At 40.1% G+C, this 23,830-nt stretch overlaps 1 protein-coding gene across 14 annotated transcripts in view; it reads left to right on the top strand.

Moving 5' to 3' along the window:
• Window positions 1-6,757: 6,757 nt before the first annotated feature.
• REPS1 (RALBP1 associated Eps domain containing 1) overlaps window positions 6,758-23,830 on the top strand; it is a 63,992-nt gene continuing 46,919 nt past the window's right edge. For all 14 annotated transcript variants that reach the window (XM_059468804.1, XM_059468808.1, XM_059468803.1 and 11 more), the window contains exons 1-2: window positions 6,758-7,047; window positions 22,315-22,438. In XM_059468804.1, the coding sequence (XP_059324787.1) occupies window positions 6,895-7,047; window positions 22,315-22,438 (277 nt within the window). In that variant the 5' untranslated portion in view covers window positions 6,758-6,894. The remainder of the gene's footprint in view (window positions 7,048-22,314; window positions 22,439-23,830) is intronic.

Below are 23,830 nucleotides of genomic sequence, written 5' to 3'. Positions count from 1 at the left end.
ATACACAGAAAGAAAGGCTAAAGGGGGAAATTAAAAATCTTTCATAACTGATTATAACTGAAAACTTGATAAAAATAGTAAGATGGAAACTAAACTGTAAGTGAAGTAATGTAACTGTAAGGAAAAGGACAGATGCATTTATATGTACAGCTAAAAGCAGGGAATATAAAAAGAAGAGAGGGTTGAGTATATGTGTAACATGGGAGAGATGTGAAATTTTGCTTTCAGCACTTCTTCCCACCTCATAACCAATTTCTGACAAATTCAGTAATGTGCCAGAAGTTTCCTGAAGTAGCTATTAACAGCCCTTCCAGATGGAGATCATTATTCAGTGGAATAATGAGGAATAATCAGGAAGGAATGATGAGGAATAATCCCATCAGGAAGGGATAACATCCTGTTTCATCATCAAGTTACACTGCACTTCCACATTCAGGGAGCAAGAGGAAAGAGTGAAAGGTAGGAGAACAATGAGAACAGCTCAAGAATCCAGGGTGACAGAAGAAGCAGAATAAATAAAGGTAATGGAGGTTAAGAATGTTTTCAGACTAACTGGGACTTCAGTAATGAAAATTCTAGAACTTAAAAAGAAAAAAGAAATTGAAGGACTACAAAGATATTCCAAATAATTTTTAAAAAGTAATTTGATTATAGCCATATATATATATATATATGCCTTCAAGGCAGTTGCTATCAATATATAAATAATTCTATCAATAAATATGTATGTTAGTGTCAAAAAGTACAAAGAAAAGTTAATCTCATCCCTCTTGACTCCAGAAAATTATAAATATATTTATAAAAGAGGATGTAGACATTGTTGTGAATAAACTGTAAATAAATTTGGCAACAAGACCAGATGAATTTACAGTTAAATACTGTAAGGATCTAAAAGGAATTTTAATTTCAGTAAGAGACTTATATGATAGTATCATGCAAGCAAGAGATATTATTTTCTTTTGGAAGAAACAAGGATAGTTTTAAAATCTAAAGAGAAGTGATATTCAATCAGCTGCTCAGGCAGGTAAAAATAATCACTCTGCCTTCAATATACTCTGTAAAGGAATGCATCTCTGAAAACTTCCAAACACATGTAGGTCTGGCAGGATAAGGGTAGGGGGCTCACCACCTTTTCACATGCAGGGATGAAATCTCCTCTAGAAATCTGCCAAAATCATAAGGAGTAAAAGTTGCTCTTTTCCAGTATCTTTCATTTGACTGCTTTAATTGAAATACTTTCTTTAAAGGCTTTCTTTTGACTGCTTTCTCTTTTCAATCATGTGAAGTATTTGGGTGAAGGAGAAAAGAATTCAGTTTTTTAAACATGGGCAACTTTTACAAGGACCCTGATAGACACATACAAATTAAATGTTTAAAGGAGAGACTGGGGAAAACTGGAGCAATAGTGAATGATATGGAAAGGACACTATTTATTCAGCACAAAGGAGGTTTAGAGAGTAGATGTCTTCAGCCAGGATCCCATGCATATTCCAGCACTGACACAACACTCTAGGGAGGCTGCTGAGAAAGAAGTTATTACTTTCCCTTCTAGGATGTGCCTGCACACTCACTTTGGTGAGTAACCACATTGCTTCAGATCCAGCGTTCAGGTGACGAATGCTCCTTGCAAAGGTGCTCTCCTTGTATGGAAGGAAAAGAATAAAACCTCCATTGTCTGCTACCTGGCCCTGTGTGGAAAGGGTTTTTACATTCACCATGGAAAATATTATGGCCTTAAATGTAGGATGCCCTTTGATGGAGAAACAATCCCAACAGGACTGCTAGAACTGTTAAGTTCTTTAAAATATGGATGCCATTTCATAGAAGGTAAAAACAGCACATGATGAAACTGATCTTCAAAATTGCAAAAATGTTTGGTTGGAAAGAGGTTGTAACATCTAACAGAGAATATACATGCAGAAATTTACTAAAGTATGGGTACAATGTCTGTAAAATGGCTATATTTCTACTAAAATGTTGCTTCTATTAAAAGGAAATACATATGCTTTTAGAAAACCAGAAAAGTAACTTCTTTCATTTGTAATTGTTAACACTGTTCTCAAAATCTTCTTCTGTGTAGAATAAAGTACCTTTTTTTCCAAAGGTATCTTCTTTTTTGAAAAAAATCAGGCAGTAACAACAAACCAGTTCTAAAGTCTGAAACAGCAAATATTTTTTAAACATCTACCATTCATTTCTAGACCTAATCTGCTTGTCTTTACACTAAAGAATCAGGATAGAACAAGTTCCCAGAACTCCTGATGAGCTGCAAGTAAAGGGAGAACATTGAGAGAGATTGTAAAACCTGCTCCACAGCATTAGGTATGCGGAAGAATTTAGAAAGGCAATGACAAATAACCTCAGGGCCATTTTTCTAAACTTGGAGAACCAAATGCAAAATGGAAACTGGACCTGAATACATACTTTATAAGGCTGAAAGCTATTTGAAGGCATTTTAATTAAAAAAAAAATAAAAATCTGAGCATATATCTTACTTCAGTGCAAATCAGGTGGTACGTGAGACCCACTAACTGTAACAAGAACATCAAAAGCAGGTAGATGTAGACATGGCACACCCCTATCACCTGAGGAGCACCAGGCCCTGCATCTGTTCATGAGTTGTATTTATTTTTAGAAATTAGTCTCAACATGTGTAACAGCTAGTTTGCAGAAACCAATAGTAAGGTCACAGCTGATAAAAGACACTGAAAGCAGTTTTAATGGTATTGCCCTTAAACAAAATAAATTTCCTTTTAGTTTTTACTACTAATGAACATACATACTTCTGGTCACATATCAAATTTTAAAAGTATGTCTTTTCTAAGAAGAATGTATTATTGATGTATAATTTAGGTCTAAGAGTTGCAGCAAACCAACCTTGCACTTCAATCCCCTTGGGTCATTGGACTTGGCCTTCCTGTGACAATGATGATTTTCTCTAATTCTGATTTCTTAAAGGATGAATCCTTTGATATCAATATATGTAATCTAACAGTTTCCTCACAGACAATAAAATACAGTAAAATTAGGCAGCACATGGAGAATAGTTAAACTCTTAGCTATTCAGAACTCTGAATTCTAAGAAGGTACATTAAAAAGAGAAGAATAGGTGCAATAAATAAAAATCCAGGACCAAAAAGGTCCTTTTCTTGTTCTGTTTAAAACAGAAATCAAGATACTTGAATCAAGTGTTTCATGTACTGAAGGCTGAATCTACTGTATCAAAAGTGTATCACTAATGATACATTTTGTTGGGTATTTCACCATAAACCTTCTTTATGTATCTAATATAAACTCTGGGGAGTGCTGTGATACAAATCTTTCCAAACCAAAAGACACCTTAAAGTCTAAATAGTTTGGGTCAGTTGCACTGGCAAGTGCCAGTACAGAGAGGTTATTCACTTCTTAGTAATATGCATGAGTACTATTTTCCTCAGTTCATCTGGTAGCAAACAGAATATTCTCCAGACAAACAAAATGAATTACCATTGAGAAGCCACTGAAAAGATTTAATTATTTATCTCAATAGATGCTAAATCTGGCATGAGGAGCACCAGTAAAGTTCTGAACAGAAAATCCCTCCTCAGGCTGGAGATTTTCAGGGACTGCTCAGGAGAAGGAAGATCCCATAGTCAAACACAGAAACCTTGTAATGGGACTCTCTGAGGCAAAAATGCTTTGTCCTCATGTAGATCTCTGGAAGTAGAAATTAATTTGCTACACGTAATATAATTTTTATTATTTCTGCTCAGTCTTTTAACTGGCACAAAGCAACTAGGTAGGTTTATGGTACAGGAGTTGGAAATGAGACCAAATAACCTGATTCCCAAACTATCTACCTGAACAGCTTCCGAGACATGCTGTACCACAGGGAAAAGCATGAACCTCTCCAGTAAGCAATGACATGACATTTTCACATGACATATAATGGATATAGTGAAATATACAGTTATTGAACACACTTCAGAACTGTTTGACACTTGGATATGTGGGATTAGTCCATGCTGGGGAACTTCCTCCTTGTGTTAGTGTTTGTGTCTTGTACAAACTGCTTGTACAAACCCCATTAATGTAGAAAGGGAGTTCTTGCTGCAAAGATGCAAATAATAAAATAGCAACTCAATTAAATTAATAAAATGTCCAGATTACTCACTCAAAATAATAAGATGCCCAGATTACTCTTACTAAACCTCAAAATTATTATGACAATAAAAGTATTTTGGGGTCCTTACACTAACTTATAGGTAAAGATATATGCATATATTAATGTTTCAAACTCCAATGCCTGAACTAGCACACAATCACTGTAAGAAGGAAAGGCACTTGGAACTCAAACATTTACTGATAAGTGATTTTAAAACCTCTTTTACACGTGCCTCTGTGTAACTAATACAATCACAATATGCAATTGAGCCATGGAGGGGAGGTCACAATCATTTTACTTGCAGAGATACTGATGTGCAAATAGCTCCAAGTAAGTGACTGATCATGCTACATTGGCCTTAAGTCTATAAAATCATAATAATTAGATATAATATTAAAACCAAAAAAAGTTGTTTCTTTAATATAGGCTATTTTGAGGAATTTTAACTGAGAACATGATCAATCTGTTTGGTTTCATCATTAGTGTCATTGGAGTTGACAAACTCCAAAAGTTTGATAATGGTACATTTCTGGGAAGAACCTTTTGTCGATTATTTTAACTATAAGCTAATGTATCTGTGATTTTCAGAAACTTTAGTTAGCAGAAAACTTTAGTTAACTGTGTATTTCAAATAGCAAGAAAATGAATGTCTACTTTAAGTTCAAAGTGTAACTATCTTAAGAGGCAGAAAGGATGAGGTGCTTAAGGGAAATAGAGCAGTCAGCAACAGCAATCTGGAAAGAGAAACATTGGAAGAGTTGTGAAGGAAGGTGAAGTGGAAAAAGAAAAGAAACATAAATTAAGAATGACAAAAAATATATGAAGTAGTGGATTGCCAGCTCAGCAGGATTTAAATCAGGTAGTCAAAAGGTCAGGCAGGAGACCATGGCATTTGTTAAACACCTTCCAGAAGCCAAAGTAGCTTGGAGGCAATTTTATTAGTGTACTGCAGGAAAAGCATTGATCTGCCAGGGGCACTTAATTTCATCTTTCCAGTATCTGAAGGGAGCCTATAGGAAAGATGGAGAGTGACTATTTACAAAGGCATAGAGTGGCAGGACAAAGGGGAATGGCTTCAAGCTGAAAGAGAGTAGGTTTAGATAAGATATAAGGAAGAAATTCTTTACTGTGGGGGTGGTGAGGCACTGAAAAAGACCACCCAGAAAAGCTGCAGATGCCCCATCCATGGAAATGGTCACAGCCAGGTTGGATGGGGTTTTGAGCAACCTGGTTTAGCGGAGAATGTCTCTATTCATAGCAGGAAGGGTACAACTACATGATCTTTAATGTCCCTTCCAACCCAAACATTCTACCCAAGGAAATACACAGAAGCTCAGAAAACACATCCAAGAGAGACACACAGAGCAAGAGCTCTTGATGTCGAGATAGGGAAGCTCTTGCCTATTCTTCCTGGCAAGGCTGATGTATGGGGCTATTATCCAGGCCACTTAGTATGCTATGTGGTGTTGATGAATACGTAGTGATGGTGGAAAGAGGAAGCATAGAGGAGATCAACCACTTATAGCTGGGCCTATATGGCATAATGGGCTGCCCTTCACCAGTTACCAGCCGAACCTGCACTGGGAATGATGCCAAGTGCCCCAAGCCCCACAGAAGTGATTGTTCTCCTGTACTCAGCACTGGTGATGCTATACTTTGAGTCCTGTGTCCAGGTTCTGGGTCCCTCACCTCAGCACAGACACTGAGGTGCTGGAGCAAGTCCAGAGATGGGAATGAGGAGCAGCTGAGGGAGCTGGGGGTATTCAGCCTGGAGAAGGCTCAGGGGAGACCTTTTCACTCTCTTCAACTCCGTGAAAGAAGGGCGTAGGCAGGTGTGGCTCGTCTTTTCTCCCAGGCAACCAGCGACAGGACAAGAGGACATTGTTTCAAGCTGCACCAGCAAACGTTCAGGACAGACATTAGGAATTTCTTTACAGGAGTGACCAGACATTGGAATGGGCTGCCCGTAGAGGTGGTGGCATCACTGTCCCTGGAGGTATGTAAGGAAAGCCTGGACATGGCATTGAGTGCCGGAGACTAGTTGACATGGTGTTCAGTCGTAGGTTGCACTCGATGATCTCGAGTCTTTTCCAACCGGATTGTTTCTGTCATTCTGTGAAGGCAGGCTCGGGAAGCCGCTCGCACTGCCTCAGCCTCTCACACGACTCACTAACTCGGCACGGCCGGGACGGACGGCAGCTGATCATCCCCAGATTCATTGAGCAGCTTCCCGGGGACCTGCGCCATCCCGGCCGACCCAGAGCGGGACAGCGCCGAGCTCGGGCCCGGGGGCCTCCCCCGCGCCGCCACACCCACAGGGGGCGCTGCGGCGCGCCCGGGGCCCACGGACTACTACTGCTACTACTGCTGCGGCCCCCGCGGCCCCCCCGCCCCCAGGGCGCCGCAGATGGCGCCGGCACCGCGGGGGAGGGCGGTGGGCCTTCGCCCCGCTAGCCCCGCCCTGGGCCCGGCGCTTCCGCCGCCGCCGCCGGCGCGGAGGGGGCGGGTTGCCCGCGGCGCTGGGCGCTCCCCACGCCTCCCTTTCCGGGCGGCGGCGCGCGCAGGCGCGGGGGAGGTGCGCAGGCGCGCGGCCGCGTGGGCGGGCGGGCGGCGGGGGGAAGGTGCGAGCAGCCGCCCGCGCGCGGCCGCCGGCGGCGCGTGTCTCCCGTGTGTGCCCCCCCAACCCCCGCCGCCACCGCCGCCTGCCCCCGGCCCCGCCGCCGGATGCGGATGGTCCGCGGCGCTAAAAGATGGAGGGGATGACGCTGAGCGAGGCGGAGCAGCGCTACTACTGCGACCTCTTCTCCTACTGCGACACCGAGAGTACCAAGAAGGTGGCGTCCAACGGGCGCGTCCTGGAGCTCTTCCGCGCCGCGCAGCTGCCCAACGACGTGGTCATGCAGGTACGGCCGCCGCCGCCGCGCCCCCGGGGGTCGGCGGGCCCGGGCACCGCCCCGTCGTGCCGAGATGGCCCCGGCCCGGCCCTGCCCTTCCCCTCCGCCCGGCCCGCGCCCCCTGCCCGCCCCGCAGCCCTTGGGCGGGGGGCATCCTGCCGGCGGGGACTCGGGGATCGCAGAGTCTGTGGGGTTGGGAGGGACCTGTGGAGATCATCTCGTCCAACCCCTGCCGAGGCAGGGTCACCTAGAGCAGGTGACACAGGAACGCGTCCAGGTGGGGTTTGGGTGTCTCCAGAGAGACTCCGCGACGTCCCTGGGCCGCCTGTTCAGCCCTCGGTGTAAGGAGTCTCTGCCTCGTGTAGAGGTGAAACTTACTGTGATTTAGTTTATGGCCATTGCTCCTTATCCTGTCGCTGGGCACCACTGGAAAGAGCCTGGCACCATCCCGTTTGAGATATTTATGTGCATTAATGGGATCCTTTCTCAGTCTTTTCTAGCCTAAACAGGCCCAGCTCCGTCGGTCTGTCCTGATAAGAGAGCTCCAGACCCTGGTCAGCTTTGTGTCCCTCCACTGGACTCTGTTAGCTCCTTGTCATTCTGATACCGAGGAGCTCAGGACTGGACACAGTAGGACGGAGCTGTTGTGTGACCGGCCACCTGAGCCCCTCCGGCTGCGAGGGAAGGGCAGGGGGCACAGCGAGTTGTGCACCCTGTGCCAGCCCCTCTCCCCTTTTGCACTCCGACTGCAGGGCTGGGAAGGGGCTGGTGATGTCTCTGCTGGCAGCGCCCAGCAACTGGTAGGAAAATATTCCATACCGACAGAGGCCGTCCACAGTGTGAGAACTGTAGAGTGTAAAACTGAGGGTGAGTGAGATTGTCCCCATGATCTGCTGATGAAGAACAGCATAGAAGGAAATCTATGGTTTTGTGCTGTTAAGAGCTACTGACACTGGTCCACTTTACCTAAACCATGCCATCTTTTTTGGACATCACTTGCTGGCAGGTATTAGTTTACCTGTAGTCAGCCAAATGTTTCTAATAACAAAAAATGTGGTGTTAAGGATGACACGGGCCCATACTTCCAGTGTGCATGTGCACAGTTTTAGCACTTCCTTGGCCAGGCTATGTCCAAGACCTGTAGCAGTATTGCAGAGCTACCTGCATAGGAAAGGGCAAGTCTGCTTTGGTGTGCGTATGTGATTATTTGAGGAAGGTATTCCCAGTGAACCATTCTTATGAACAGCTATTTGTAATAATTTGCTGCTGTTGCAGTTCGCTCTGTCATTGTTCAGTGCTTTAAAGTTTACATGGTCTTTTAAGCTGCTGTGGGTAAAGCTGTATTTAGAAAGCCATGCCGCCTTTTATGCGGTTTCATCCTCAGCCTAGTGAGATAAGCAGCCCTTTTAACAAAGTATTAAACTCGCTATTGCTAGAAACACAAATTGCAGGGTACTGAAATTCAGTGCCAGGAGAACACTTACTGACTAGGGTTACTGTTGGTGTGTTTTGGGCCTCCCAGCTTGGTTAGTTGAAATGAGTTTAAGACACAATGAAGTGGAAGAGGGTTGAATAAGAAATGGTTCTTCCTGGTAAAACCAGTAATCTCTTATTTGATGACTTGTTAGACTGGACTTAATGGTAGGAGAGTCTGCATGCTCTATTATGAGTAAGGTTTCTCAAGGGCCACCCATGGCTGCTTTTTGTGTGTGGCCAGCCAATTTCAGAAAAATCATCCCAGGGAAAGTGAATTTTTACATCTTTGCTGTATTTAGAAATTTCTTTTACATAAAACTTGTCTGAATCAGTGTACAGTACACTAGTACTAGAGACTTTGTGCAGGAATTTAGTGCAAGAACTTGGAAAGACCTGGAATTCTGAAAACAAGTGTCCACAGATTATATCCTTGTCTTTTGCAGAGGAGGTCAGATATTTTCCTGCAAAGTAGACTGCATCTGAAGAAGAGAGACTACTCAGGCGTCATTCCATGGGTCCTAAATAAATTAACTCAAGAAGCAGACCTGGCTTATCACTCTAGTGATCTCAAGGAGAACCTTGCAGTTAAAATGGCAAACAAGATATTAGATTGCCTGAGGAATGGGACTGTAAATAGTACAAAGAGAGTTGAAATGCTCTTAGCAGTTTGACCCATTATGAGTATCTTGTGCAGTCACAATTGGTCACCTCTAAAGTACCTCGTAGTTTGAAAGTAATTTAGTTGTCTAGCTATTTTGCATTCTTCTTAAGGTATAGCTCTACACCAGGTTAACAGAGGCATGAATATATTGTATTGGGATTCTTCAGAGGGAAGTTGCATTTGATGCTTTGAAAGCCGAGACTATGTAACTTAAACCTCAAGATGAAATAGCTTAAGAAATAAAGAAACCCTGTGAAGGAGGTGGAATTTTCTTTTGACCATATGGGTGCTGTGTTTTTACCTGTTTATTTGAAGCACCTGATGCTTGTGGGAAAATGAACTTGATTCAGTTACCCAATCCTTACATAATCCTGGAATGCAAGTGTAGTACTGGTCACATGAATGCTAAGTACTTTTGTAGGTGTGCAAAACACAGCGTAAAATGGTCGCTCTTTAAGCTCAAGGGGGCCAAGCAGTCCTGAGAAACTACTTTGTAGTTTTTCCTTTTCAATGCTACAGGTTGGTAGGTACCTTTGAAGAGTTCAGAACTGACTCCACTGGAAATGAAAATGTCTGACAGTCGCATTTTTAGACTCATAACTTGTTTTACTTGCAAATCTGTTGTCCAAAGGCTGGATATATGTGCAGCCTTTTTTGCAGAGTTGCATCCTTGTGAGAGATCTGTCTCCCAGGAGCAAATGTGTGTCTCATTGTTCCTAATCAATTTCATTTCTCCCTCTGAGGGACACTGTCAGCTGCCTGTTTAGTGGGGAAAAATGAACATATAGAAGACTGAAACAGTTAAGGGTGTTGTATGCTGAGCTACAGCATCCTGGAAAAGAAAAACTAGATGTCTGTTTTGTACACATCTACAAAAGGACAGCTTTATCATCAGAATAAAATACCATACCAAAGATGCATGTGTCAGAACACCAGTCTCTATTAACCCACATTTCTTTTGTATGCACATCCCTGAAATGAGCATTAAGGTAGAAGACTTGCATAAAAGAGCGAATAATAGTATCTGTGTTGGGGTAAGATGTCCAGCTACTTCACAACAGTTATGAGTCTTCAGATCACTCTCAGGGTGTGGTTTCACATTGCAGCTGACAAAAATCTAATGGTGAGTTGGCACTGAAGAAGGTGCTCCTGTCTTCCCTCAGCCTTGTGTTCCTTCTTGCAGAGATACTCGTGCCTGTCCAGTGCTGTTGTGGCCAGAAAATTAATCACAGCTTTTTTGTTGGTTATAACTCTGTATCAGGTGACAGTGGGGTTGAATGAATGTCAGTGCTAGCACAAGAAAGGAGGCAGGAGAACTCTCTGACCAAAGGGAAGTAGAGAACTTTCTTTGTTCTAGAGCAGTTGGATATTTTAGTTGTGACCTGGCATGGGGTTTGTTAGCTTAAAGCACTGGAAGATGGAGCTGGCTCTGGCTTTCCTTTGAACAGACAATGAGCTGGTCCAAGGAGCTTGTGCAGCCAAAAGTTAGAAGGTTGCGTCAAATGTAGTTTTCACCTGCCTCATCTTGTATCTCAGTTACGTGTGCGTTGGTGTTTGTGTGTGCAGGCAGCATGACACAACACGAGTGACCCTGAGGAGCTGTCACCCACCATATTTATGCACTTCAGGAGCTTCCCTTTGCTGGAGTTCCAGCCTGGTCCTGTGCACTGGATGTTAGCTGGGATTCCTTGTGCGCCTTGATACAAAAGAAACGTAGTTGCCTGTTCTGGAGTGGCTGCACGGAAGAGCGTGCTCAGGGAAATTGGCTTCAAAGGCGTATTTCACATCTGACCTAAAATGCTCTTGTATGTATGCTAATAAAGTCAGTTTTTGGTGTCTCTGCAGTGGTGGGGAAATTTCTTGTAAAAGCTACACTTAGCTAAAAAATGTATTGTGAAACTCTTTACTTGTGTATGGAATGAATATACTAGCTGTTCCATTTGATTTGTAGAATTCTTACTTAGGTGAGTTAATCACAGAATGTTTTCTGAATTTGTACTCTTGATTATGAATCACAGAAACTTCACCAGACAAGAAGCAAGTCAGTGGTGCATATGATACTCATCTGAAATTGAGTCAGAGCATCTTGCTTTAAAATACAACATTACTCTATAACTACAATGTGTGAGTATTGGCATATATCTTCTCTAAAATGAATGAACTGTCATCTTCAGTGCTGGCATTGTTCAGCAATGTTACCTAACTTCTAATTTAGTGTTAGAAAGTCTTTGACAGATGAATCACACGGTTATGCCCACTTACTTCAATTACAGTAAGCTTATGTTAGTCCAGTAAAAACCTAGTGTAAAGCTATTTTTAGCTCTTGTTAGCCACTTTCAAGCTTTTTGTTCATTTTTTAAGGAGTCTTTATGGACAGATTAGTTTTGCTTCTTCTTGTTTCATTGATAGGAAAAATTACACTCTGGTTGTCTACCTTAACTCTCTTAGTTTGCTGCCCTCACATCAGAAGTTGTAAGAAAATGCATACCCGTGATGCAGCTGCTTCATTGAGAAGTCCATACTCTGGGATGCAGGCGTGTGCTGCCTTCTGTTCTTGGGGTCCCAGTTTTTGGCAGACAGAGGGAACAGAAGATGCAGTGGTGGTTTTCTCAAATGCCAGAGCTCATTTGCTGACAGGCAGCACAATTATAAATGGAATTACAATCCATAGGCAGAACATGACAAAATGAAATTGCAGGTTCTTGATTTAAAGTATTGGCTTCTTTGTTGGAAAGTGGCTGTAGAGAGAAAGGCATCTAAGAAAATAACAGCTTGTTCACAATTATGGTGTTGTTGCAGTTACTGTTTCAGTGAATTTTCCTACAGAAAGACTACCAGTTTGTCAAATCAGTAGGGTCTACTAAATGCCAACTTTGAATGGAAGCTGAGCCAGGGCATGCTTAGGATTGCCTGTTTGGTAGAGTCATGCAGAAGACTCACACTCATTCTGGTTAATTTGCTGAATTTATTATTCTTTCAGAGCTGATGGGGGAAAAAAATCAGAATTCCTTATATATAGTGGATTTCATGCCTTCCTTTTAGTCATAGGAATTTGAAGTATATTTAAAATAATAGCACTTTTAGATCTTTAAAAAAATGTATGCTTTGTAAAAAGCTTTCTTCTCTAATACTGACCTATAACTAGTCTGTAACAGGCTGAAATGAAAAAAATCACTTTAATCCAATTCATACATTTTGTTTGCTTGAGTTTTTATTTTTTTTATTTTAAATCTTAAATTAACATGTCACTTAGATAAGATATAAAATTAGTTTAGACTCCTTCTGAGGCAATGTTCACAACAGTCATTATCAAGGTATTTTTCCAGTGTAGATACCTCTACCTGCAGCAATTTTCCTACTAATCTGTAGTATGTTTTTAGCTTGAGCACTATAAAATGGATGAATCTGTAGACTTATGACTATAATGTTACCTAATTTACATATAATTTTACATGTTTATATATTTTCATATAAAACGTGTTTGCACACATGTATTATGCTGTATCCCAGTCCTCATTTAGTAAACAAGAGTTGTTAAAAACCTGTTGTAAGTGCCTGGATCTGCAGTTAAAAATATCTGATTTGTGAATCACCTATTTTTTCCTTTCAAATGTCACTGTAATAAGGTATTCTCCTTTCAGCTGAGCAGTAGGTTAGCTTTGATTCCCTGTATTGATGAGATACATAAGACTGTACTTTCTGTTAGTGCCAGGAATGGCTTTTAATCTGCTGTTCCTGTGAATTATGCTTTGAGTTTCTGCAGAATTCTGGTAGAAATGTTTAATTAAACATTACTGATATTACTTTCACAGAGACTGCAGTGGGCTGAAAATTAATTTATTTTTACGGTTAATTAGTTGGAGTGATCTCATATCTCTGCAGCATTTAGGAAGAGAACAGTCTTTTTTTTTTTGCAACAAAAGGTAGGAAGTCATGGCAAAACTTTAGGACTTTAGATTAAGTCTATTAGACTTACATTTGTTTTTAGTGGAATTCTTGGTGTAATTGGTTTTGCGACTTTGAAATTGATATTCATACTGTACAGTCACTTACATAGTAAATAATTCGTTCATAATTCTGTATGCCAACACAGCACTCAGATAATTCCAAGTATCACAGCTCAGCTTAGTTTGAAAACAGTTTATTCTTTTCTTTTTAAACATGCTGTCAGATGACAGCAGGGGTGATTAATATCCTTTCTGACATAACTGGATAGAATTCTAGAATCAGAAATATCAGGGCCTTTGGCAAATGTAGCTGTCTTAGAATCAAGTTGGCTGTACGAAATTATGGATTGTAAATTTGATCTTTTACTGGTAAAAGCAATTCTTTTGTGTTAGAAGTTTTAAGTACTTGACTGACTGTGAAAAATGGCAAACATGCCTTCATCTTAGTCTAATCTTCAGTAAATGTTACTGCAGATCCTGTGAAATTACAGGACTTTGCTTGCAGTCTCTGTGACTTTTCAATTGTATTTACTAGCTCTCGAAATATTAGTCCTTGCAGACAAGTTTCCTACCTGTTTGGTCATAAATATTCACTGGTTTAGGTTAGTCCTTCTTGTAGAATTCCTAGATGTCAGATTGGAATTCTGCTTTTCTTTTAAATTAGTTTGAAGTCAGAAGTGAGTGTGAGAAAAATATGTTGACTATCAGATTTCTCACTGCAGTTCCAATAATGATTAATGTAAGAGTATATTTCCCTCTTATTCTCCTTCCTTTAGCATTTCTGTTGACCATAAGGATATTCTTAAGCCAGCAATGTAATTTTTTCTAAATTAATGTACCAAGTTAGTGATCATGTTCATGACTTGCTTCTTTTTCCACCTGGGGTTAGTGTCTGAAGAGTTAAATTATCCCTACACTTGTTATACAAAAAATACAGCATAACTTAGGCATGTCTGACTATGTATAGGAACTGTGTTTTGAGAGCTTAAAAGACTTGAAAAAGATGACAGTCTGACCTGAATTTCTGGAATGATTGACTGCTGATGTCTAAAATGCTTCTGAAGTAAGGTAGCAGAGCAGTGAGTAGGCTCAGTTTTGAACGTATCTTTCAACTTCAGTAATCCCAGAAAAGGATGACCTGGACTGAGCTGTGTGAAATTTAGCATTAGGTGCTGACATACTCCTGTTGCAGACTAGTAGTTGGGAATTTTGTAGAAAAGTCTGTTGTTATTGTTACAATAGTGTGAATGACTTGGTTTTTCTGATTTAAAGCATCTTAAAAGAAACTAAGACCTGATGTTAACAGTGGAGTCTCAAGTGCAGCTCTGTAATTGTGCAGTTTTTAGAACTTTAACCAAGGTTTGTTTAAACTTTGATAGACACATCGTTAAGACTTCTTGGCCTCCGTGGGAGAAATAGAACAGTGCAAAGCTAAATAACTAATTAACAGTGCTCAGATTGGTACTCAGAGAAGAAAAGACTGGGATGGAAAAGGAGTGTAAAGTAATCAACACAGTAGCTTCAGGTAAACTTACCTGGATGTGCTCAGGAAGAACAGGAACAGACCAGGAGAGTCCTTTTTGTCCAGGCCACAGCATGACCACTAAATCTGGGACCAGTGAATGCCTTAATCTTCATTTTACATTAGCAAAAGAACCAGAAGCTTGTGCTCATTTGGAGTTTTTCTCTGTTAGTATTGTTCTGGCATAGTAATGGAAGGTGATGTGTGGGGAAAATGTTAAAACTGAAAAAGCAAGAAAGTAATTATTAGCAAAGATTATCAATCACTGGAATGCTTCAATTATAGAGAAGGTCTGAAAAGAATAAAAATGTCCATATAAATGCTCCTCTCTTCAGCTTTTAGTATTATCGGAAAAATATTCAACTTAATGCTGCATGATAGGAGTATCCACAATTAGAATATATGTGAAGTATCTCTCCAGTGCCTGCTGAAGCTAGATGCTTTCTTGATAATTAAATACAATTAATTCCATTCATTTGTTTATGCTAAGGAAGATAAATTATGTTTTGAAGATCACTAGAGCTTCAGAAGCTTCAGTGTTATTTACTCACATAAACTTCAACCATAAGAACAAGCAAACAAAAGTTTGCTTGCTTAAAGTTAGGGCAAATGTTAGGGCAAATACTTTTATGCTTAAAGTTAGGGCAAATACTTTTGAAGACTAACTTGATTAGTCATCATAAGTATTCAGTTGGACTTTCAATTATTGCAAGAATAAGACCAAGTGCCTCAAAAGATTACAGACAAAGAATGTAATTCTGTGTGCCAGCTGGGGCTTGTGTGCCATTTCTGCTTCAGGCTTTGCTTGTCAAAAACATAAACTGCAAGCCTAAAAACCAAGTTCCAGCTATCTGATGTTGACCAGTGAGAGGTTCATGCTATAAGATTCATTACAGTTTGTTCATAAAAACTTGTACTTTTTCTATTGTAAATAAAGCCTGTGAGTAAATAACTTCTGAAGCTCTGCTGAGGTGTTTGTTGGTTGTACAGTAGACAGATTCAGTTTAATAAAAGTGAAAATAACTAACACAGTAACTTTTTGTTGGCTTACTGAGTGGAGTAATCACATTGTGCGACCAGACGGATAAGCAGCAGTTACTGCTCAGGAATGGGGAACTGCAGCTGAGAGCAGAGAAGGGAGGAGCTACTTAGGTTAAGCAGTAATGTAAGAGAACACAGGTATGTGGAATATCTCACTTTAAAAGAGCCTCTCTTTATGCATCAAAAATGAGAAATGGTTCTTGTAGTTCCCCAGGCTGTCTTTTGCTGGTTTAGATTTTTTTAAAAATTTCCAGTTCTTCTGGCTACTTTATTACCATTTCTGTTTGTAAAGTGTCTTTCTCGTGTGCACCTACTGTGCCGAAGGAAAAAAAGAAAAAGCAGTAGAGAAAGTCTTAATACAAGCAAAGGGCAACTCTGCCTTGAAGTCTTCCAGGTGTGATTTTTTACTTGGGAGGATGGTAGTTGCTTTCTAAGTGAGTGTTCATCTGGCTATCTGTATTTTCCTCTCTTGGTGCTACTGAACCAATCAGAAGGGTGTAGAATTCTTTATTCTACCCTGTTTTTGAGGGTGTATGACAACATTTTCTTTGAGTTGTGGTCAAGTAGGACAGTCAATTACTCTAGATATTTGGAAAAATGGATCCTCTAAGTCAGGGTTTATAGTTACATGTAGGGTGCATCTACCTTATCTTTGTGGATTGATGGGTGGTGGTTGCCATGTACTACCAAATCAGAAGAGAATTACTGACCTCTGGAGAGCCATAGAGCTCTGTGTGAGAGATTCTGCAGGTCAGATTCATGTGTAGAGCTTGTAACAGCTTTTGCAGAAGCTGTTAGTAAGACCACAAATTTTGATTGCAAATGGAAAAATCAAAAAGCTACTACTGCATTAGGAAGTGTCTTTAACAAAAGAGGCTAATCCTCTGGGAATCTACATGCTACCAGGAACAACAAGAGGTGTTGCAGGCAGCTTTTGGAATGGCTCGAGTTCAGCAATTACCTAAATGTAACTGTTTCAAAAAGCACCACCAATAATAAAAGTTCTGTGAGGTTTTTGTGTGTGTGTGTGGTGTTCAGTTAATTCACTTGTTAAGAATTCATCTGTCATAAATCAGAGTTTTAAATTTCTGGTGATTTTCACTACTTTTCTATTAGCAAAGTAGAAGCATGACTCCAGATCTGACAACCTGTACTCAGGGAGTGGGCATGCTTGTAAAACAGATCCCAAAGTACAGGGGCAGAATAATTCCTCTGAGCCTTAAAGTACTGGGTCATTTTTTGAACAGCTAATTATTTCTGATGTGATTAATTCTGAAATTTCATTTAACTGAAACAGATGTATGTTTGACCCTGGAATGACCTGTAAGAATGGAAATCTTAGCTCTAAGTATCTATAGAGAATTAATTGTCCAAGCGGATGAGTAGCTTTTTCTTCCCGATGGCATTTTAGCAGTCTGCTTCCACTGTGGATCTGTGCAGTGTGAAAATCAAGGGCAGAGAAGTATTAGGAGGAGCTCAGACAGTAAGAGACTGTAAATAGTTTACTGCCAGAGAGCGTGTGTTGTCTTGGAAGTCCTCCAGCACTATTGGTTTTATTTCTTTCAAAGCCTGTGTTCTGAAGCCAGGTTTGTGAAATTGACTGAGATGTATCTTCATGGAACAATCAGTGAAACCTTACTATTTGTTATGCAACCAAGAACAGCAATGCCCTAAATATACTCTGTGCCTTGGAATTCTTAGTATCAACTGATTAACTATATTTACTACAATGCCTAAGTACCTAATAAGATAAATGTACATATTAGAGGTAATTTTACACTGGCTGTTCAGCAGCACATGAACATTTTCTGCTTCACACTGACTGAATATTAAATATAGCAGTATTCAGTATCCTTCATAGATGCATTTTGCAAATGATCTTTGGATAGGTGTAAGACTGTTGAAATGTTTGCAATGTGTTGAAGCATAGAATTCAGAGCAATACTTGGACTGTTTCTTTTAGTGGCATTCTTTTTTTATCTGTCTACAATTGGTTTTTTATTTGTGTCTCACCTTGTGCCAAGCTTTGTGGAGCCCTGTGAAGAACTGGGTCAGAGAGTTGATTTGGTTAAATATAGCACATCAAAAGAAGGATCTTTGTCAGTTCTCTGTCTTGTTCCTGTTGCACAGTGCAACAGCTGTTGCATCTGTGAAGCTACCTGTCAAGGGATATCTTTGAAGAGAAGTTAAAAATTCTAACTAATATTAGCAGACTAATCAGTATTGCTTTGTCCAGTTGGCAGTAGGTGAGAGACTGTAGTTGGAAAACTGTGCCAGGCTGTGGTCAGCGATTAGTGAGGTAGATTGAGATAAATGAAGTGACAGGAATTGATCTAACAGCAGTTGCAGAATAATGTGATTAGAAGATAACAGACTGGGAGGACAGAAATGTATTCAAGCTAGGAGTGAAGGAGATTTTCACAGTTCTTCAATGTGTAGGGATGGTCAGGGGTTTTTTCCACTGCAATAGCAATGATGAGGAAACTTTTTCAACTTACATCACACATTCCTGAATTACATTTGCGGCTTATTTTGTTGTAGCTGAGGTGAGTGGAGTACATGACTTCAGGATAGCATCATTGTAGGACAGTGTGTTCTAGAAACCAATTTGAGGTTCTATTCCAATAAAGTTTTAAGTTGGAAAACATTCTGTTTTATGTTTTCAGTTTGAAGGCTCATCAATGAACTACTGCGTATGGGATACAGGAATAACTGTTGATATTATACATTTTAAAATTTTAAACTGTGAATTAAAATCAGTCCACAATCAGTTACATTTCTATTAACTAACAAAACTGAAGCAAGATATATTTAATTTTTTATCTTTTGTATCTTAAGTAAACAACTTTTTCTAAGTTTTTCATTTGAAGGTTGTTAATATGCACAGTAAAACTCAAAATCATTTTGTAAATACTGAAGCACGAGTATATTTTTATGGTTTGGTTTAACTCAAGTTTGTATCAAATATATATTGTATAATAATGTGAGAACTTGTTTTGTATTTCTGGTGCATGGTTTACATGGAATTGTTCATGGTCTTTGTTAAATTTAAACATAAGAGAAAACTTTGTTACTGTAAAGGTGATCACTCAAAGAAGTTGTATGTAGAGGTTGTTGAGTTTCCCTACTTGGATATATATACTCAAAATCTCAGCTGGACACAGTCCAAAGCAACCTGCTGAGCCTGCTTTGAGCAGGGGGAGTGGAGCAAGTGATCTCTAGAGGACCTTTGCAAGTTCAGCTATTGTGTGATTCTGTGTAGGGTTTCTTTGTGTTTAACAATTTTCGTGTTTATAATCTTGGTGTAAGACTTCTTTTTTAATCAAGTGTCCTAGTTTGGATGAGATGATACAAAAGGTCCTCCTCTAGGTTTGTTCACTCCCCCTCCCATGAGCACACAGCATATCTGTTTTAGCTTCCAGCCTGCTAAAGTTGTCTTCAGGTCTTGCCTCTTGCCACCCTCTGGTATGGAACACTAGGTACTTCAGTAACTCTCTCCAAGCAGATGAAATATTTTTATCTTTACTGTGTAGGTGGCATGTATGATGCTTCATTTATTGTTTTAGCATTGAAGTCATCCCTGTTTAAATACTGTTTTACTTCTGCATGAATAATATTTACAGATAATGGGCTTCATTTGCCTTGTAGAAGAACCTGGGGGCAGGGAGACTGTGATATTCTGGAAGACACTCCCAGAGAGATTTCATGAGTTCTGGGAAGTGTGTTTCACTGCATTTGATAGAGAAATTATTTGTTCCACTTCACCTGGCATTTGTAAAGGTTCACAAACCTCTTGAAGTTCAGGGGCCTCTTATTTGAAACCTATAAGGGTTCTAGAAGGCATCTGCTTGAAGCAGTGCCCTTTGACAACATACTGCTTCCCAGCCATGTCTGCTTTTTGCCAACTCCTGATATTTCTGATGCTGTTGTTACATATTTGTGGTATGATGACTGAGCATGCAATTTAGTAATTCACAGCTACTGCACAGAGGTGTGATTTTGTAAGTTTTTTGTTTGTTTGGGGGTTTTTGGTTTTTTTGGGGGTTTTTTTTTTTGGTGTTTTTTATCAAGGGAGTTCAACAGTTCTGGAGCTGAGTTGTTTGCCTTACTCTAGTAAATTGCAGTAGTATGACCTCAGGTTCTTTATATCTAAGGAGATTAAAACAATTGTGAAGCATTTTGTCTTGAAGATGGCGCTGCATTCCTTGAAGAGTTTAGGGAAATTCCTTATCCTCTCTCTTCTTAAGCAGATGAAAGCCCTAAATCTCAGAGAAGCAGTTATTTGATATCTTTTTTTATTATTCCCCCATTCACTATAACTTATTACCTGTTTCTTGTTTAAATCCCGCTTCAGGGAATTTCCAGGTATGCTGTTTTGAGTATGTTTGGGCATGATGTCACTCAGCAGAGGAGTTTCCACTAGATGCTTGCATCTAATGATTTTTCTCAGCCTTCAGTCATATTTCAAATTAGGTTATATTCTGTATTTGAAACAGAGGACTCCTTTAGCTAGCTGTGAATGGATTTGACACCTCTTGTTCAGCAGCAGCAGAACATTCTTTTTTGAGGGGGGTGGGTAAGACTGGGTGGTTTTTGTTTTTTGTTTTGGTTTTTTTTTGTATCCTTAGCTTTTTGCTTTTCTTGATACTTACATCTGGTGTATTTATATAAATTTATTTTGAATCCATGCTTACCTTTTCTTTCCTTTCTCATACTTACCTATCACAGTAGCTTAGTTATTCAGTTTTTAACTGAAGTTTTTTTCCTATCAGGCAGTACTGACAAGCTCCAAGAAAAGGTAGTTTGTAGTTCAGCCGTGACTTTAAAATTGATCAGAGCCATTACTGCCTAATGATTCCATAAGCTCAAAATGCCTCTATCATTGCTCCTTTTCATAAGACTCATGAAAGTTTGGTTAACCCGTCTGTTGGTGCTAGGTCACTGAATCCACAAGCTTTTTCTATTTTGCTTGTAGTCAAGTTTGTCGATGTTCCATCAGTCTTCTGGCATACAGTGCTTTATAAAAGAATTGCTCTTGCTGTCACACTGGTTTTGATTCCTAGCTCTGCTAGTTATTTAAACTCAGGATGATTATTTCTGGCATTAGGTTGAGTAAAGGTTTAAATGTCGATGGCTCAGTTTTTATTTGAATTGTCATCTGTCACTGACAATTACACTGTGACTTCTTTCCGGGTGGAACTTTTTGTACTCTCACCAACCTGTTGAAATCACTGTGTTGTATTCAACTGTATTGAATTCTTTTTTTGTTCAGTGGATTTTGGAAAATGCTCTGTGATCCCCTGACTTCTCTCCAGACATCATGCTGCAGAAATACTACAGTGGGAAAATACACATAACAGAGGAGCTGTGGGACAATGTGTAAAGTGTGATGCAGACACAGACAACTGATTTAATGCAGTATTTTTTGTCCAGCTGGATTTGAGCTGCATCTACAACCCTAAACCTACTCATCCTCTTGTGACTTTTTTGGACCTGTTTGTCAACTTCTTGCACCTTCCTGTAATGGGTTTTACAGCAGCTTATTTCCATGAGGTTCCAGAATCCTGGTGCATGGCAAGGAGATAACCAAGTAGTTTTTTGTTGAGCTGCATCTGGCTCAGTTGTAGTTGATAAACCCATCTGATTCATTGGACAGAGTTACTGAAGTCTGTTTTCTGGTCTGGTGGTGCTGAAGCATACAGGCTAACAGCTTTGTGCATTGGGTGGCTCAGTTATTGTTGTGTGAAACTTCACGTCTTTAGCTGGAACTTGCCTGCACTAGGGCTCCTCTGTACTCGGAACTGGTGAGGACAGAAATTAATGCCCATGGATGTAAATTAGTCTGAGATTCTCTGCACTGATGGTCACAGGCAGTCTCATGGACTTCTGTGCCTGAAATGAGATTGAAAGAGAAAAACTACTAGTATTACAAAAAGATGATGGGTCTCTAGAGAAATATCAAGTCCATGGGATTAGATGGGATCCTTCTGAGCATATTGAGAGAGCTAGCTAATGTTGTTGCAAGCCATGTTTCTCTGTGAATAGTTGTGGAAGTCAGGGTTGTGTCTCGGTGACTGGAGAAAGATGTTACAGTCATCTTCAGGAATGTAAAGGAAGATTTGTTTAGGGAACTGCATGCTGGTCAGCTGCAGTTTGGTCCCTGAGGAATTGTGGAGCTAGTCTGTTTAGAAGCCATTTCTAGGCATGTGAAGGTGGAAACAGTAATTAGGATTACCAAGAGTGCTTGTCCACCAGATTGTCTGGAACTGTGATTGAGGGAAGAGAAGCAGTGATGCCATCTGCATTGACTTCAACAAGTGTTTCACTGTGGTACTCCAAGAGCATCTTTGTGTCTCATTTGGAACATTGCAGTCTAGACGAGACTGCTCAGTAGATAAAGCAGTCTGGATCATTTAGTTCTGAGTCTGATTTGGAGTGTGTCATGCTTGGTATCTTATCAGTGACCTGGCACAAGCTGAAGTGCCCTTCAGTAAGATTGCAGGTCATCATTGTGGAGCGGGATGCGCTCAGTGTGTTTGAAAACATGGCATGCTGCTCTGAAATGTATGAAATCTGTATAGCTGTCGTGTTTAAAATTTCTTTCTATAAGTAACTGTGTTTCATTTCAGATTATGGAGCTCTGTGGTGCAACAAGACTTGGCTATTTTGGAAGAAGTCAATTTTACATTGCTTTGAAACTTGTTGCTGTGGCCCAGTCTGGTCTCCCTCTAAGAGTGGAAAGCTTAAATACAGGTAACCACAGGATGGGGGGAGGGGGGATTGAGCTGCTGAGTGCAGTTATTGCTAGTTGGCTTACATATTCTTACAGAAATACTCATTGAATAAGTATTGCATTCACCATGGGACAAATGAACAACTTGTACCTTGCTACATAGGAGCAAGTTAATTCTATAGATTACTGGTGTGAGAAATTGTGTGCCATGTCCTCTGAATGAAGTACTAAGAGGAGTAATGTGAACTGGAAGGAGGAGAAGAATGCAGCATTTGCAGGCTTTTGTAGCTGCTGGGTTTCCAAAGCCTTGATTGTGACAGACGGAAGGTTATCTTTTCTAACATTGCGTTTCTTTGCACTTGGTTTGACAGTTTTTTCCCTTCTAAGAGCCAATATGAAGATTAGTTTAAGATTTTTTCCTAATGCAAAACATGACCTGTAAAAGATCTTTTGAAGTCTATTGTCAGCCAAATCACCTGTTACCCTATTTTTGAAGGTCTTCAAAGTTCAGCTGTGGTGTGGGTGGTGAAATAGGTGAAACAGGAGGAAGGCTTACTCTAGAAAGATGGTTTAGAGCTGCAGGAAGAGCTTTGATGTGAGGCTCTCCTGTAGCCTTCTGAATGAGATAAGTGGATCCATGTCCTTGTTGTTCTGTAAGATGAAAAGAGACTTAGGAGGATGAAGTGATGAGTTTTAAGGCACTATAGCCCATGCACTATCGTACACAACTCACAAGCTAAAAATATCTTTGGAGCATGGTTTTACCTTAGAATGACTTTCCTAATAGATTTCATGTCTGTAGAATAATGCTATGATTTCTATATGCTAGTATATAAAAGAAGTCTTAGGAGGTTTTTATGTCTAAAGGATATAGATTAAACAGCAATTAAGGAGACTGTTAAAAACAATCTGATGTGACTGAAGTATTTGACAAAGCTATAAAAAAAAATGAATCACTGTGTATACTTTCACAGTTATGTTTATTCTAGGCTCATACAAACTGTTTATACTGATTTCATCGGGTATTGTAGCTTTTTGGAAAAGTGCATTGTTTTAGTTAACATTTTGCTAGTATTCAATTCCCTTTCTATTTATAAGCCACTGTGTTTTTATAAACACACAGTTTTCCTGATGTGTTCCCTAAACTAAAGCCTTAGCAAATTGTTTCAGAATGTCCTAAAATCAGAAAGCTGGAAAAAGAATCTTCAACTATTAACACTGATAAAACTGGAACTTGATCAAACAATTGTGGAATTTCTCATGAAATGCCTGTTGGAGAAGCGAAAGGCAAATCTGTATGTAGACTTTTTTCAGGGATTTTATAATCTTGGTTTTGTTTTAATGCAAGGTACCTTAACCAGAAGGAGCTTTTCTGTTAATAATATCACAAGAATTTTGAAGGAAAGAATTAA

This window comes from Ammospiza nelsoni, chromosome 3 (assembly GCF_027579445.1).
Source record: "Ammospiza nelsoni isolate bAmmNel1 chromosome 3, bAmmNel1.pri, whole genome shotgun sequence".
Classification (NCBI taxonomy): domain Eukaryota; kingdom Metazoa; phylum Chordata; class Aves; order Passeriformes; family Passerellidae; genus Ammospiza; species Ammospiza nelsoni.
The sequence above is the reverse complement of the archived record's forward strand: the minus strand, read 5'-3'. Positions and strand labels throughout refer to the sequence as shown.